A 12,945-nucleotide genomic window follows, 5' to 3' on the forward strand; every position below is an offset into this window, starting at 1 on the left:
AATGTTGCAGTTAGAGTAATTGCACCTGAACCTATGCTAGCATGGGCCCCGTATGATGAGCTTTCTTTTTAACAAAAAGCTATGGTTTTTCCAGTAGTAATGTATGGAAGTGAGAGCTGGACCATAAAGAAGACTGATCGGTGAAGAATTGATGCTTTTGAATTTTGGTGCTGGAGAAGACTCTTGAGAGTCCCATGGACTGCAAAAATATCAAATTTATGCATCCTTAAAGAAATCAGCCCTGAGTGCTCACTGGAAGGACAGATCCTGAAGTTGAGGCTCCAGTACTTTGGCCACCTCATGAGAAGAGAAGACTCCCTGGAAAAGACCCTGATGTTGGGAAAGATGGAGGGCACAAGGAGAAGGGGACGACAGAGGATGAGATGGTTGGACAGTGTTCTCGAAGCGGCTAGCATGAGTTTGGCCAAACTGCGGGAGGCAGTGAAAGATAGGCGTGCCTGGCGTGCTCTGGTCCATGGGGTCACGAAGGGCTTCTGGAGGGAAGCCCTTGCCTTGGCAGATGTTGTGGGACAAAAGCAGAGAGGGCTTTGGGTTTTGGGATGCTGTTAGGGGTGGGGGAAGTGCTGTTTCAGCACCTCTGCTTTGGCTGCCCATGAAAGGGCGTTTGAAAAAGCATGAGAGCTCAAAAGTGTCACACCTGCCTGCCTTCTCTTTACTTTGCCATCCATGAAAGGGCTTATGAAAAATGTGGAGGAATACATTTTCTTGGGTGGGGGGGGGAGTCTTTCTGAAAAGGAGGGAGCACACATGTCAGGGGGTGTATATGTAGTGCTGGAGGAAGAAGGTCAGAATCCATCCACTTGCTAGTTTTGCTTTGCTGCCTGCCAGCCACATGGAGCGGCAGGCAGGCAGCTACTTTTATTTAAAAAGTGTGTGTTGGGATGCGGAGCAGTGCAGGAATTGCCTGTTGCTTGTGTTGCTCCTTGACGGACTTTTTGAAAATGCAGGGGTGGGTTGGAGGAAGAAATAGGGGGAGCAACCCATGGCTGCCGTCTTTCTTTTCTTGCCTGCTGACATATGAAGCAGGCAGCTACTTGAGAGGTGCCTCAGTGGAATATGAGAGAGGGGGAGGAGATGGCAATGCTTTTCTTGTTTCTGCTGCCTGCCTTATAGCAGAGATTGTTGCAAAGCTGTTGCAGGAGGCCACCCAGTTCAGAGGCATCATCGCCCCCATGATCTACTTTTACCTAATTTTCCCCAAGCTGTTGTTGTTGGAGGCACTGCAGATGCATTATTATAATCATTATAAAATGTAAATCGTCTTGATCTTTTTCCTGAATCTTCCAAGTCCCCTCCCCCGTTTTGTGGGGAAGGGGGTTCTCAGTGTGGAGGCATTCTTATAAACTTTCCCCAGATAATTCTCAAGTTGTCTTGGGAGGCAGTACAAAAGCATCCTCAACATCAGCAGCAGCAGCAGCATTGTCATCGTATTTCCCCCTCTAGTTCTCAATTTGGGGGGGGGGGTGTATTTCAGAAGCATATCACCACCTTTTTCTCCTGCCTGGCCCTCAACAGGAATTGTTCCCAAGTTGTTTGGGGAGGGGAATCACAGTGCAAACCCAGAAATATTATTGTTGTCGACTCACCCCCCCCCCAATGTCGACATAATCATATTTGTTTAAGTGAAGGAAGAGGCCCTCAAAGAACGATAAATCCACACCTGCACTTACCTGGGAGTTTGCACAACTGAATTCAATGGGACTTACTTCTGAGTAGACTTAATGAGGATGGTAGCCACAGATGGCTTTGTGATGGGCCATTTAGCCACTACATTAATGTTGCCTATTACTCTGGGCGACTCCCAACAAACATAAAAACTTAATAAAATGTCAAACATTAATAATAACAATCTGATCCAATACAAAAAAAGTCACAGTAACTTTAAAATAAACAACTTATATCAAAAAAGCAATATTCAAGAATCCATTAGAATCTAAATAGCTGCTGATAGCTGAGATAGGCTTGTCTATCACTATCATTATGATACGTACCAAATTCAGCAAGTAGTGATAACAAGCATAGACAACAGATACACACAGAAATGCACATATGACTGATTTATTCAGATTCTCTTACATGAAAGTAATTTGGATGGGATTTGTAAAGCTCAGAAACAGGGTTTGGAGGGGTCATCCAGTTTATAGAATTCATATTCACATGTATTTGGATTTAGTACTGCTTTACATCCCGGAACTTCGGCAATTAAACCATACCTAAAAAGAAGAAGAAAAATGAAGAAAAATGTGTAAACTAAGGTTTCCCTGAGTTTATGAATATCTGGTAGAGGGGTGCTCCTTTCTCTTGCTCGCTTAGGACATGCCAAGAATGATTGGAACTACCCGGCAGAAAAGCAGTTTTGCAAGATGTTTGCTCGATCCACGAAAAAACAAGCCCTTAGAAAACATTGCAACCCATGCACAAAAAAGGGTGTAGCAAAATGTTGGTGTAAAACCAAGAGGCCAGCCAGGAGGGAGACAGAAGGAGACAGGAAGATGCAGGAAAGAGGAGGGATCCTGTTCCATTGCGTGCATTGGGGTCCCTCTCCCCAGCACCAAGTCCTAGGTGGTCTCCGGATGAGAGGATCTGGGACTCAGGGAGATTAATAGAGATTAATAGACCCAGTGCCATTCTGGGGCTTTGGCCTACCTGGTACAGCAATCCATTCCACTTTCATCACATGTGCATTCCATGCACTCCGCTGTATTCCACTTGGAGCCGAATGGATGCTTGCTCCCATCATAGGAATCAGTACACTCGGTGGGCAGCACCGGTTGACCTAGGGAGAGAAATCCTATACATTTAGCACCAGTCCCCAAACAGCTCATGCAGTCAGAAGCTGCTCTTTCACCACAATGCATAGACTGCGCAAGAGAAGTTCAGTGACTGCAAATTTCCCACTTGTCCAGCTCCTCCTATGCTACTGACAGCAGCCTGATACGCGAACATGTAATAGGTGGAGCGTATCCTGACATGGAGAGAAGTGCAGAGGGAAGCTTTGCCACCTTTATTCTTGGGGGTCCTGGTTGCTGACCCCGGGCACCTGTCTGCGGCCATGAAGTCTCCTGATGGTGGCTGCAGAGGCTGGTTCCAAGTTTAAAACAGGGTGGGGAGTGAATAGGGGTGCCCTGTGCGTGGGGGAATCTGTCCTTTTCAATTTCTATCAGTTATTATTATTACTACTATTTACATGGCATCCTCAGGGCAGTTCACAACATAAAAATACAATCTAAAAAACACAAAATACATAATAAAATCAAGAGCTTAACCAAGGACTCATCAAGGAGAAGATGAGACGGGAGCAGCGTTAGGTCATTTTAGACTCTGAGCAGCACCACAACATCCGGAGAAGTGTAAATTTGGAAGAGTAGCTGCATTGGAGCACATTTGGTAGGTGTATGCTAAAAAATGAATGGGGTGCATTTCCCCCTCATCTCTAGTCAGGAACACATTTCCCAAACATTAAATAATTATTTGGCTAAATGAATAGGCTGCTTGACTACATTACATTGTTGTTGTTGTTGTTGTTGTTGTTTACCTACCATCTTTCATCTCTGCTTCATGGTCGCTATACTCGCAGTATCCTCCCTGACACAAGGCAAGTGTGAAAGAGAAGGCAGTGAGGCTCAAGAGGATTTTCTGCAAAAGAGAGACACAAATCGTTCAAGGTGGTGTTATCACATACTTATATTTAGAGCCTCTCTTTCTCTTTAAAATGGATTGTATATGACTAAATTTGAGTCAGAGCAGAGCCACTGAAATTAATGCACCTAAGTTAGTCCATCAGTTTCAATAGATCTGCTCTTTGTATGATTCACACTGGATTCAACCCAAGGCCTTTGAAAAATTCCCTCTACATGAAGCTTATACACTTGAGTAGCTGAGTTGGGCCATTTTATACTTAGTGGGATTTTTTTAATAAAGTAAACTGCCCTCCCCCTCAAAATCCATAGCATTCAATGCCTCAGAAACATTGATTTTGTCAGTCCATCAGTTTTGGATTCTTAGCCACAGCAAAGAGAGGAGCACTCAGATATAAATGATTATTTACATTAAAGCACAGGGTGATGCTCAGGTTATTGTAATGAGTCCTAAGTAATTAAGCTGAGCGGCTGAAATATCTATAAATATTCCAACTGCTCAGAAGTTTGGTTTTTGTTTAAAAAATGTGTCAGCACACACAGTCCATGGATACTCTGGGTTTTAAGGCTGTCAGTGGTCGACTCTGGGGTGTGAAGAGCTTTCTGTGACAGAGTGATGCATTAGGTAGGTGCATCTGGCTGTTAAGCAGGCGGCTGGTGGTTTGAGCCCACCCAGGGATGGCTGTGGGCAGGATTCCTGCACTGTAGCAAGAATGACCCTCAGGGTCCCTCCCAAGTCTACAATTCTATGACTCTATGAGACAGCAATACATGAATGGCTAAGGTTAGGATTGGAGCTAAGGTGAGGGTGAGGGTTGGAGCTCGAGTTAGGATTGCAGTTAGGATTGGTATGCTATTAAACTGAACGTGTGTGTGTGTGTGAGAGAGAGAGAGAGAGAGAGAGAGATGAATGTGACTTGCAAACCGGCTTGCGCGTGAGAGAGAGAGAGTGGCAAGGGATTGCAATTCTAAAATTAAAAATGCAACCGTTAAACAGAACTAATCATTTAAATTAGACAGGATTTCTTCTGTACCATGATCCAAAGAATCACTTCCAATGCTTCATGAGGAATGTCTGGATTCTGTTCTCAGAGGTTTAAGGATTTGAACATAGATTCAAGTAGGTAGCCGTGTTGGTCTGCCGTAGTCAAAATAAATTAAAACAATTCATTAAAAAGATGGTTAAAAAGACTGTTCTTAAAAACCTAAAAACTCCCTTAAAAGAATCAAGACTTCAAAAAAGTTATATGATCTAAGAAAGTCTTTAAAACAATCCTTCCAAAAGAATTTAAAACTTATAATGTAGCACCTTAGAGACCAACTGAGGAGTTTTAGGTATAAGCTTTCATGTGCACGCACACTTCTTCAGGTATCTTAAAGGTAAAGGTAAAGGACCCCTGACAGTGAAGTCCAGTCACGAACGACTCTGGGGTTGCGGCGCTCATCTTGCTTTACTGGCTGAAGGAGCCAATGTTTGTCCGCAGACAGTTTTCCCGGGTCATGTTTCCAGCATGACTAAGCTGCTTCTGGCGCAACAGAACACCGAAACCAGAGCAGCGCACGGAAACACCGTTTTAACTTCTCACCAGAGCGGTATATGCTTTCGAACTGCCAAGTTGGCAGGAGCTGGGACCGAGCAACGGGAGCTCACCCCGTCGCATGGATTCGAACCGCTGACTTTACGATTGGCAAGCCCCAGTCTCAGTGGTTTAGACCACAGTGTCACCCGTGTCCCTTAAGGTATCTTGGCTTATACCTAAAACTACTCAGTTGGTCTCTAAGGTGCTACATTATAATTTTTAAATTCCTTTGGAAGGATTCTTTTAAATACTTTCTTAGATCATATAACTTATTTGAAGACTCGATTCTTTTAAGGGAATTTTTAGGTTTTTAAGAAGAGTCTTTTTAACTATCTTTTAAAAGATCAACAGCGGGACAAAAAAAATAGCGTCACTTACCATTCTGGCTTCTCTGTCCTCAGCTGGTGGGAAACTCTTCTTGGTGAGAAATGACACCTACAGCTGTGTTCCCTTCCAATGCCTGGAGTGGACTCACATCCCCGAATTTATGCAGACATGGGAGAAGGGAAGCACGGAAACGCCTCCCTTGCATCACTGTTCTGGGTGAACTAACGTGCCAAAGCAAACACACCTCTTTTTTTTTAAGAGCACTGACGGGAAGAAAATGTTGGCACCCGACTCACTTGAAGTTTGTTTTCTGGAGAAATATCTGCATAAATGGGAGGTTCTGAGGTTCTTCACACATGCTTGAGAAAAACACACCCAGGCAAAGTGTGGATTGTAAATAATCCAGGGAATGTGGTGGTGTTGAGCAGGGCCGTCTTAAGCCTATCTGGTGCCCTGGTGCGAAGATCCCTCCGGTGCCCCTTGCGCTCCGCTGGGCAGGGCCAGGCACAGCGGGAAGCTGGAGGGCGCGGCGCTGCGGGCGGGAATGCCGAACTCGCGCTCTGCCGGGCAGGGCCAGGCTACGGACGCGGGGAGGCCGTCAGCAAGCCGCCGCTGGTCCTCCCACCCCGAGCTGGGCGGGGAAGGGCTGCGGACGCAGCGGCTGCCTGCAAGTCCCGGACAAAGCCCGGCAAGCAGGCGAGGCGCTAGTGGTGGCGGCGCACCTTCAGCGGCGCCTGGGCTGGGCCCAGCAGATACGACCCTGGCTCCGGCAGGGAGGAGAAACTCTCCACGAGGTTGCGAAAGGAGGAGGAGCCACGAGAGGCAGGAGCCGACGGGATCGGGCCTGCAACCTGCCAGCCGGGGAAGAAGCCGGGGCCCACACGGCGTGCCCGACCAGGAGGTGCTTCATAGCGCAGCTGGCGAGGGCGCGTTGGCGGATCGAGATGGCTAGAGCGGCCGCCTTCGCCTCCCGGAGCCCCAGCTGGAGTGCTGGAGGCTCCGGGAGGCGAGGGCGGCCGGCTTGCAGCACGCCCGCCGGCGCGCGAGTGCCCGCGCGCCCGCGGGGGTGGGGGCGGGTTGGGGAGGGGGAGCCTCTATGGATGAGACGGCCCTGGGTGGACTTCTGCATCCAAGCTGAGGTGACTGGCTGTAGGGAGGCTCAGGACTTCATGGCTCCCATGATGACCATGGGGTTGTCCGAAAACGTCACTGGCCCAACGCATGTGGCAGGTCACACTCTGGATATAAATAATGATAAATAATATACACAAGTATCAATTGTGGTGAAAATAATACAACAAAACAACAACACCACAAACTGGCTAGGACTATAAAACCAAATTTACTAGAATAGAAATGAGCTGATAACCATTAGATTCTCAAGCATGCTAAAGTGCCAAGTGCAAATACTGGAAACAAAGGGTAAAAATACAGCGATATCTGAACAAATTGGATTGATGAATAATATAACAAGTGGCGTGAGTCCAAATACAGGATAATGACCCCATGCCGCTACAATGGTGAGGGTGGCACATAGGAGAACGGAGAAAGTTCAAAACCTGTTGTTGGTGTCGAACTAGATGGACTGTTTCTCAAAGGGTCTCAAGTTGGAAACTCCAAGCCGTGTAAATGGAAAAGGCGAATCAAGGCCACCACCCAGATGGGGATGAAGACCTGCTTTCCAGATACACGTCCGGTTTCGCAAAGTGCTTCATGTCCAAAGCAAATAGTGCAAAACAGGTTACTCCACGTAGGAAAGATAATCTCAGGCACACTCTGGACCTTGTTTTCTCAACTGGGGAAGAGGGTGATCTGAAAGTGGGGGACATTGACATCAGCCCCTTGCGTGCCAAGATCCTGTGGCGCTGCAGTTCCCTAACGGGTGAATAACCAGACAAGACAACAGCATATGGGTTTTATGGGTTTTAATAGGCCACAACTTTATTGGTTGCAGATGTGAATGGTTTGGCAAAGGCATTGAGTGAAAATGAATTACATCACTCCAGCTTGCTAAAGGTAAACCACCTAAGGGTAAAAACCACCTAAGGGTAAACCATCAGTAGGGGGCCCTATGACCTCCATCAAATAGGGGTACCCCGAGGGCTCCCCGTTGGAGGAGTGCTATGGCCTTAGCCCCCACCTGGCTGGCAGACCATGGAAAATGCTGATTATTATCATTATCAATATTATTTAGTCTCCTTCTTCTTCTTCATTTATTTGCATTTCCAATACAATTCAAAATTATTACGTATTCATTTACTTTCCAAGATACAAACATTAGTGGACTTCCCTTCCTCTCCTTCCATGGCTCTTGTTACACAATCCATCCGTTTCTGCATCTTCTTAGTTTCCCAACCCTTTCTCTTTTACTCTCCTTATCTCTTGTTCTTACTTACACTCCTGCTTAATTAATTGTCTCTTTATAATGATTTCCCATGTAATCTATATAAATTATCCAATCCTCCATAAACCTTTTCTCTTCTTCATTTCTATTTAGTTGCTTCTGCAAGCAAGCAAACCAACAAACCATTAATGCTGAAACTTCAATATCTTCTGTGAAACGTTTTCCAAACTGTCTCCACGGCAGGAAAGGAGCAAGTGCCATTGGGCACATTCCATGGCCCACTTACAGGTGATACTGAGACTACAGCCAAGAAACGGAGGAACATGGAACTTGTAAGGTAATCAACTGTGATGATAGCATAATCTGTTATGGTAATTTTTTACTTTAGTTTAATTGTTGTCCTTATTGTTATTAACGTATCAGCTGTCATAAAACTGCCTCATTGTGAATTACACCTCAATATATTTAACACTAGCTGACCCGGCCACGCGTTGCTGTGGCTCATTTTGTGAAATGGCAAAGGAACATGTAAAAGAGAAAGCGCATGCCTCCCCACAGCTTATCCCGTTGAACTTCTGCCTGCCTCCTGTTTGTCTTCCCCCCGTTTTAGCCTTCCTCCCCACAGCTTCTCCTGTTGAACTTCCACCTGCCTCCTGTTTGTCTTCCCCCCGTTTTAGCCTTCCTCTCCACAGCTTCTCCCGTTGAACTCTTGCCTGGCACATCTCTGTCTCCCTCCCCCCCCCCGCTTTCGCCTTCCTTCCCACAGCTTCTCCCGTTGAACTTCTGCCTGCCTCCTCTCCAAATATCCCCCTTTTTGCCTGCCTCCCCACAGCTTCTCCCGTTGAACTTCCATCTGCCTCCTCTCCGTATTTCCTGTTTTTGCCTGCCTCCCCAAAGCTTCTCCTGTTGAACTTCCGCCTGCCTCCTCTCCGTATTTCCTGTTTTTGCCTGCCTCCCCACAGCTTCTCCCGTTGAACTTCCGCCTGCTTCCTCTCCGTATTTCCTGTTTTTGTCTGCCTCCCTGCAGCTTCTCCCGTTGAACTCTTGCCTGGCACCTCTCTGTCTCCCTCCCCCCCCCCTATTTTTGCGTTGCTGTGGGGTTTTTTTTTCCCTTTTAAAAATTCTCCTGACCCCAAGAGTATTCTGGAAGCTCCTGTTTTCATTCTTCCCTGTCCCTTTAAAGAAGGAGTCAGCAACCTTTTTCAGCCGTGGGCACTTTCCCTCAGACCAGGGGTCTGCAACCTTTAAGACAAAAAGAGCCACTTGGACCCGTTTCCAAAGGAAAAAACAACAACTGGGAGCCGCAAAACCACTGCGACATTTAAAACAAATATAACGCTGCATATATTGTTTCTTACCTTAATGCAATAATAATAAATAACGTATAGGAGCCAATGCAAAGTATAATTAGTAAAAACAACAAGAATAAGTTCTTACTTTTTTGCATTGACTCAGGGGCGTACCCAGGATCAAAACTAGGGGGGGGGGGAGCCATGGTCTTTCAGGTTGTGACATTTCAGCACGGAAAGGCGAATGAAACAAAATTTTTAGGGAAATTATATATAATTATAGCAGTGCTTTATTACAGTAGTTATTACAATTATTTGCTTGGTTTTTTAAAATTTTTAAACTTTTAAACTACATGTCTTATACCAGAGGTGGCCAACTCCCAAGAAACTGTGATCTACTTTCAGCAGTGATGTACCCCCGTTTTTTGGGATTCAGCTCAAAGTTGTTTGGGGGTGTGTGTGGTGGGTGGGAGAGAGGGCTTCCCCCTCTAAGATAGGTTGGCAAGCGAACTAAGAAAGAAAGAAAAAGGGGGGGGGAATTTGGTTTAGAAAGGGAGAGGGAGGGACACAAAGGGAAAGAGAAAAAGGAAGAGACGGTAGAAAACAGATGGGGGTGGGAATGGAAAAGTGGGGTGAAAAAATATAAATTGGGGGTGGGGTGGGGTGGGGAGAATATCTGTTAAAAATATGTAGTAGTTTAAAAATTAAAAATAAAGGGGGCCAACTGCTTGCTTGGGGGGACAACTGCATCCTGCTTGGGGGGGCCAACTGCATCCTGAATAGCATCAATAAAGCCCAGAATACGCCCCTTGCGGGGGTTTCCTCCTCGGCCACCTGGGTTCCGGCCGTTGAGGGAATTGGCCATCTGGGATAAGTAAGCAACCTGGAGCGATATTTGCAGATATGTATTCTTAAAAGTGTGGTTTCTAAGGGGGGAAAAAGAGGCGAAAAAAGTAAAATCCAAAGGAAAACCTTGCTAGTTTTTGTAGATCCCAACTCTCTCCAAGGTCAGTTTCAAGCAGCAGCGAAGTCCCCCCCACCTCACGGGGAATGTCGGAGGGGTCGGAGATTAAGAAAGAGGACCCCCAAGAAACAGCCCCTGACGAGTCTCTCTGGCCCCCTCACTTTGTTCGCTCTTCCCGGAGCCTCCCATCCTCCTTCAGGCACACGGTTGCTCGTCGGGCGCTTTCTGTCCCTCGCAGCAGCAGAAGCGGCCGCCGCCGCCCGGCACTCTCCCTTCCTCAAACCTTCGTCCCCCGCCCGGAGCCTCAGGGGCGAGGACTGCAGCAGCACAGCCAACAAAGAGGACGGGACGCCGCTCCCCACCACAGTCTGTGCTGTCGCTGGGGCTCCGCGGGGAAACATGGGGGGCTAATCCGCCACGGCGGGCCCGCTGCCGCCGCCTCAGCAACAGCCCCGTTTGTTTATTTTTTTATTTTTTATAAGAATTTTATTGGTTTTTTTACAAAACAAAGAACAACAAAACACATACAACAACACAAACACAACAATCAAAACATAATGAAGAACAAATGCAAACCACCACTAAAACACCAATAATTCTTTTTCTTGTTTAAAACAAAAAAAAAAAAATTCTTGTTTGAATCTATACTGGGTGACTTCCCCCGTTTTCTCTCCTTTGGTTCCAATTCTAATTTACTTTAATAACTTCTCATCTCTAAAATTTAAATCATCAAAAAAAAAACTAAACATACTTCTTAATATCTATTTTTACTTCAAAATAACCTATTACTTCTTAACTCAAATCATACATCTTATTTCACTTAAACTGCTGCTAATAAAGAAAATTAACATATCTCTTCACTAGTTCAAAATCTTAAATTCTTAACACACTGACTTCAGGGTACCATAATAAGCCATCCTATTTATATTTTAAATATTCTCACCCTATCCCTTTTCTGACCATTTTCCTTTGCCATCTCTTGGTCTCCCCCCAGACATTTCTCCATCTCCCTCCAACACCATTGTCCAGAATGTCCTCTTTTTCTATAAATCCACAGGTCCAGACGCAGTCCATAAATGTCCTTGCAGGGAGCTTCAGGATACACAAATCATCACCTTCCAGCATCTCCATTTCAAGGTTCCAATCATCTTCTGGTTGTAGATTAACAAATCTTCTTCCCATCATTCCTGGGCTCTCACCCCAGAAATTGGATATAAATTATCTTCTAACCCTGGGTCTCTCACCCCAACAGGATTTTCCATCTTTTCGGAGTTGCATAGACACTGTACTTTGCTTTTCAAAAATTTCCTCAAGTTCCCTACCAAGGTTTTCTTCCAGTTTAACCAAGTTCTCAAGAGTCTTTCCTGTGGGATATAACTTTTCCTCGACATCCTGGTTCAACAGATTTAATTTCTGATTTAGTAGTTCTAACTTCAAAAGAATAATCCTTTGTTCATGGGTCAGTCCTGAGTCTAAAGCCAATTTAAAAACGAAACCAAGCATGGTAGAAGTAGGCATAGGGTATCAGGTTTCAGTATTTTTCCATCTTTAACCATAAGTTTCAACCGCCATTTTCCCCGGAGTCAGGATGAAAAGATTGCATTCCAACAACTTCAAGAAGAAATATTTCCACCAACTTAGTTCCCCTAAAAGGGATTCAGCCGGTCTCACTTGTCAAAAGAAACACTCCATCGAAACTTTGTATCCACTACTGCAGCAGCAGTCACAATCAGAAACAGTTATTTTCTTCTTTAAACAAAGGGAGGAACGGGCTTCCTTTTTAACGTACCTCCCGGAGCACCAAATGTCAAAAAATTTAGATCCAATTATTTCCGTACTCACGGCCTGCGGGTTTCTTCTTTTTTCTTCCAAATCAGGTAGAACGAACTTGCTCAGTGCAGGCGGCGGCCGCCGCTTCACCAGCCCGGTTGGGGCATGCCTCCAAAGCCCGGCGCTGTTGTCCCTTCACTCCCGCGCCCCTTTTACAAGGGTAACGGGAGAAGGGTTCCGCGCCATAGTGGGCTCGCTGGAGAGCCCATGCCGCGGGATGCTCGACCCGCGGTTTAGCGGAGCCCCGCTGTGCGGTAGCGGGGCTCCTACCCCCGGGCTGGCCTGGGTCGTTTCGCTGCCGAAACGACCCACGACCGCCCGCAATGGCGTCCTCGCCAGAAGTCCCCCGTTTGTTTAAAAAAGGAGGGGAGGAAGAAAAAGAGAGGGGGGCAAAAAGCCAAAAAGCAAAAAACAGGTTTGAGGGGGGGGGAAGCCCACCTCTCCCCTCTTTGGCGGTGGTTGCGCGGCGGCTGGGCACCAGGGAAGAGGTTTTACCTTCCCTGGGTGTTCCTCTTCTCTCCTTGGGATGGAAATTAGACGGCAGTGGTGGCGGCTGCGATCGTTGCTCCGATGGCCTCTGGGGTCCATATGGTGGCGGCGGCAGCTCTGCCGGTTCGGAAGCCGGTCCGGTAGCTCCGAAAGCGCTGGCCGCTTTCTGGAGCTCCGCGGCTCTGTGGCATGCGCCATTTTGCCTCGCCGGAAGAATGCCCCGTTTTTTATTGGTTCAGTTCGCGCAACACACACACACACACACACACACACACAGTGGCCAGCTGCCGGTCGGGAGAGCTCAATTGTTATTTAGATTTTGGGAGGGGGAGAAAGACCGGTACTTCAGCTTTTTAGGAGAGCTTTTGTTTCCTTTTAGGCTGCCGATAACCATTTAATTATTATTGAAAGGGCATTGAAATGGGGCATGCCGGAGCCGCGGGGAACCTTCCAAAGAGCCGCT

At 46.6% G+C, this 12,945-nt stretch overlaps 2 protein-coding genes across 4 annotated transcripts in view; one reads left to right on the forward strand and one right to left on the reverse strand.

Moving 5' to 3' along the window:
• The window catches only part of LOC117052238 (small serum protein 2-like), an 87,649-nt gene that overhangs the window by 25,180 nt on the left and 49,524 nt on the right, over positions 1-12,945 (forward strand). The window lies entirely within an intron of this gene.
• Positions 2,060-12,945, reverse strand: part of LOC117052237 (small serum protein 2-like) — a 121,752-nt gene continuing 110,866 nt past the window's right edge. Inside the window, exons 1-4 of one of the 2 annotated variants that reach the window (XM_033159025.1) lie at positions 5,618-5,751; positions 3,561-3,657; positions 2,668-2,797; positions 2,060-2,234 (exon numbers count right to left, since the gene is read on the reverse strand). In XM_033159025.1, coding sequence (XP_033014916.1) covers positions 2,129-2,234; positions 2,668-2,797; positions 3,561-3,657; positions 5,618-5,620 — 336 coding nt within the window. In that variant the 5' untranslated portion in view covers positions 5,621-5,751 and the 3' untranslated portion in view covers positions 2,060-2,128. Of the gene's footprint in view, positions 2,235-2,667; positions 2,798-3,560; positions 3,658-5,617; positions 5,752-12,945 lie in introns of those variants that run through there. The other variant, XM_033159026.1, reaches the window with a different exon arrangement.

This window comes from Lacerta agilis, chromosome 8, assembly GCF_009819535.1.
Source record: "Lacerta agilis isolate rLacAgi1 chromosome 8, rLacAgi1.pri, whole genome shotgun sequence".
Lineage (NCBI taxonomy): Eukaryota > Metazoa > Chordata > Lepidosauria > Squamata > Lacertidae > Lacerta > Lacerta agilis.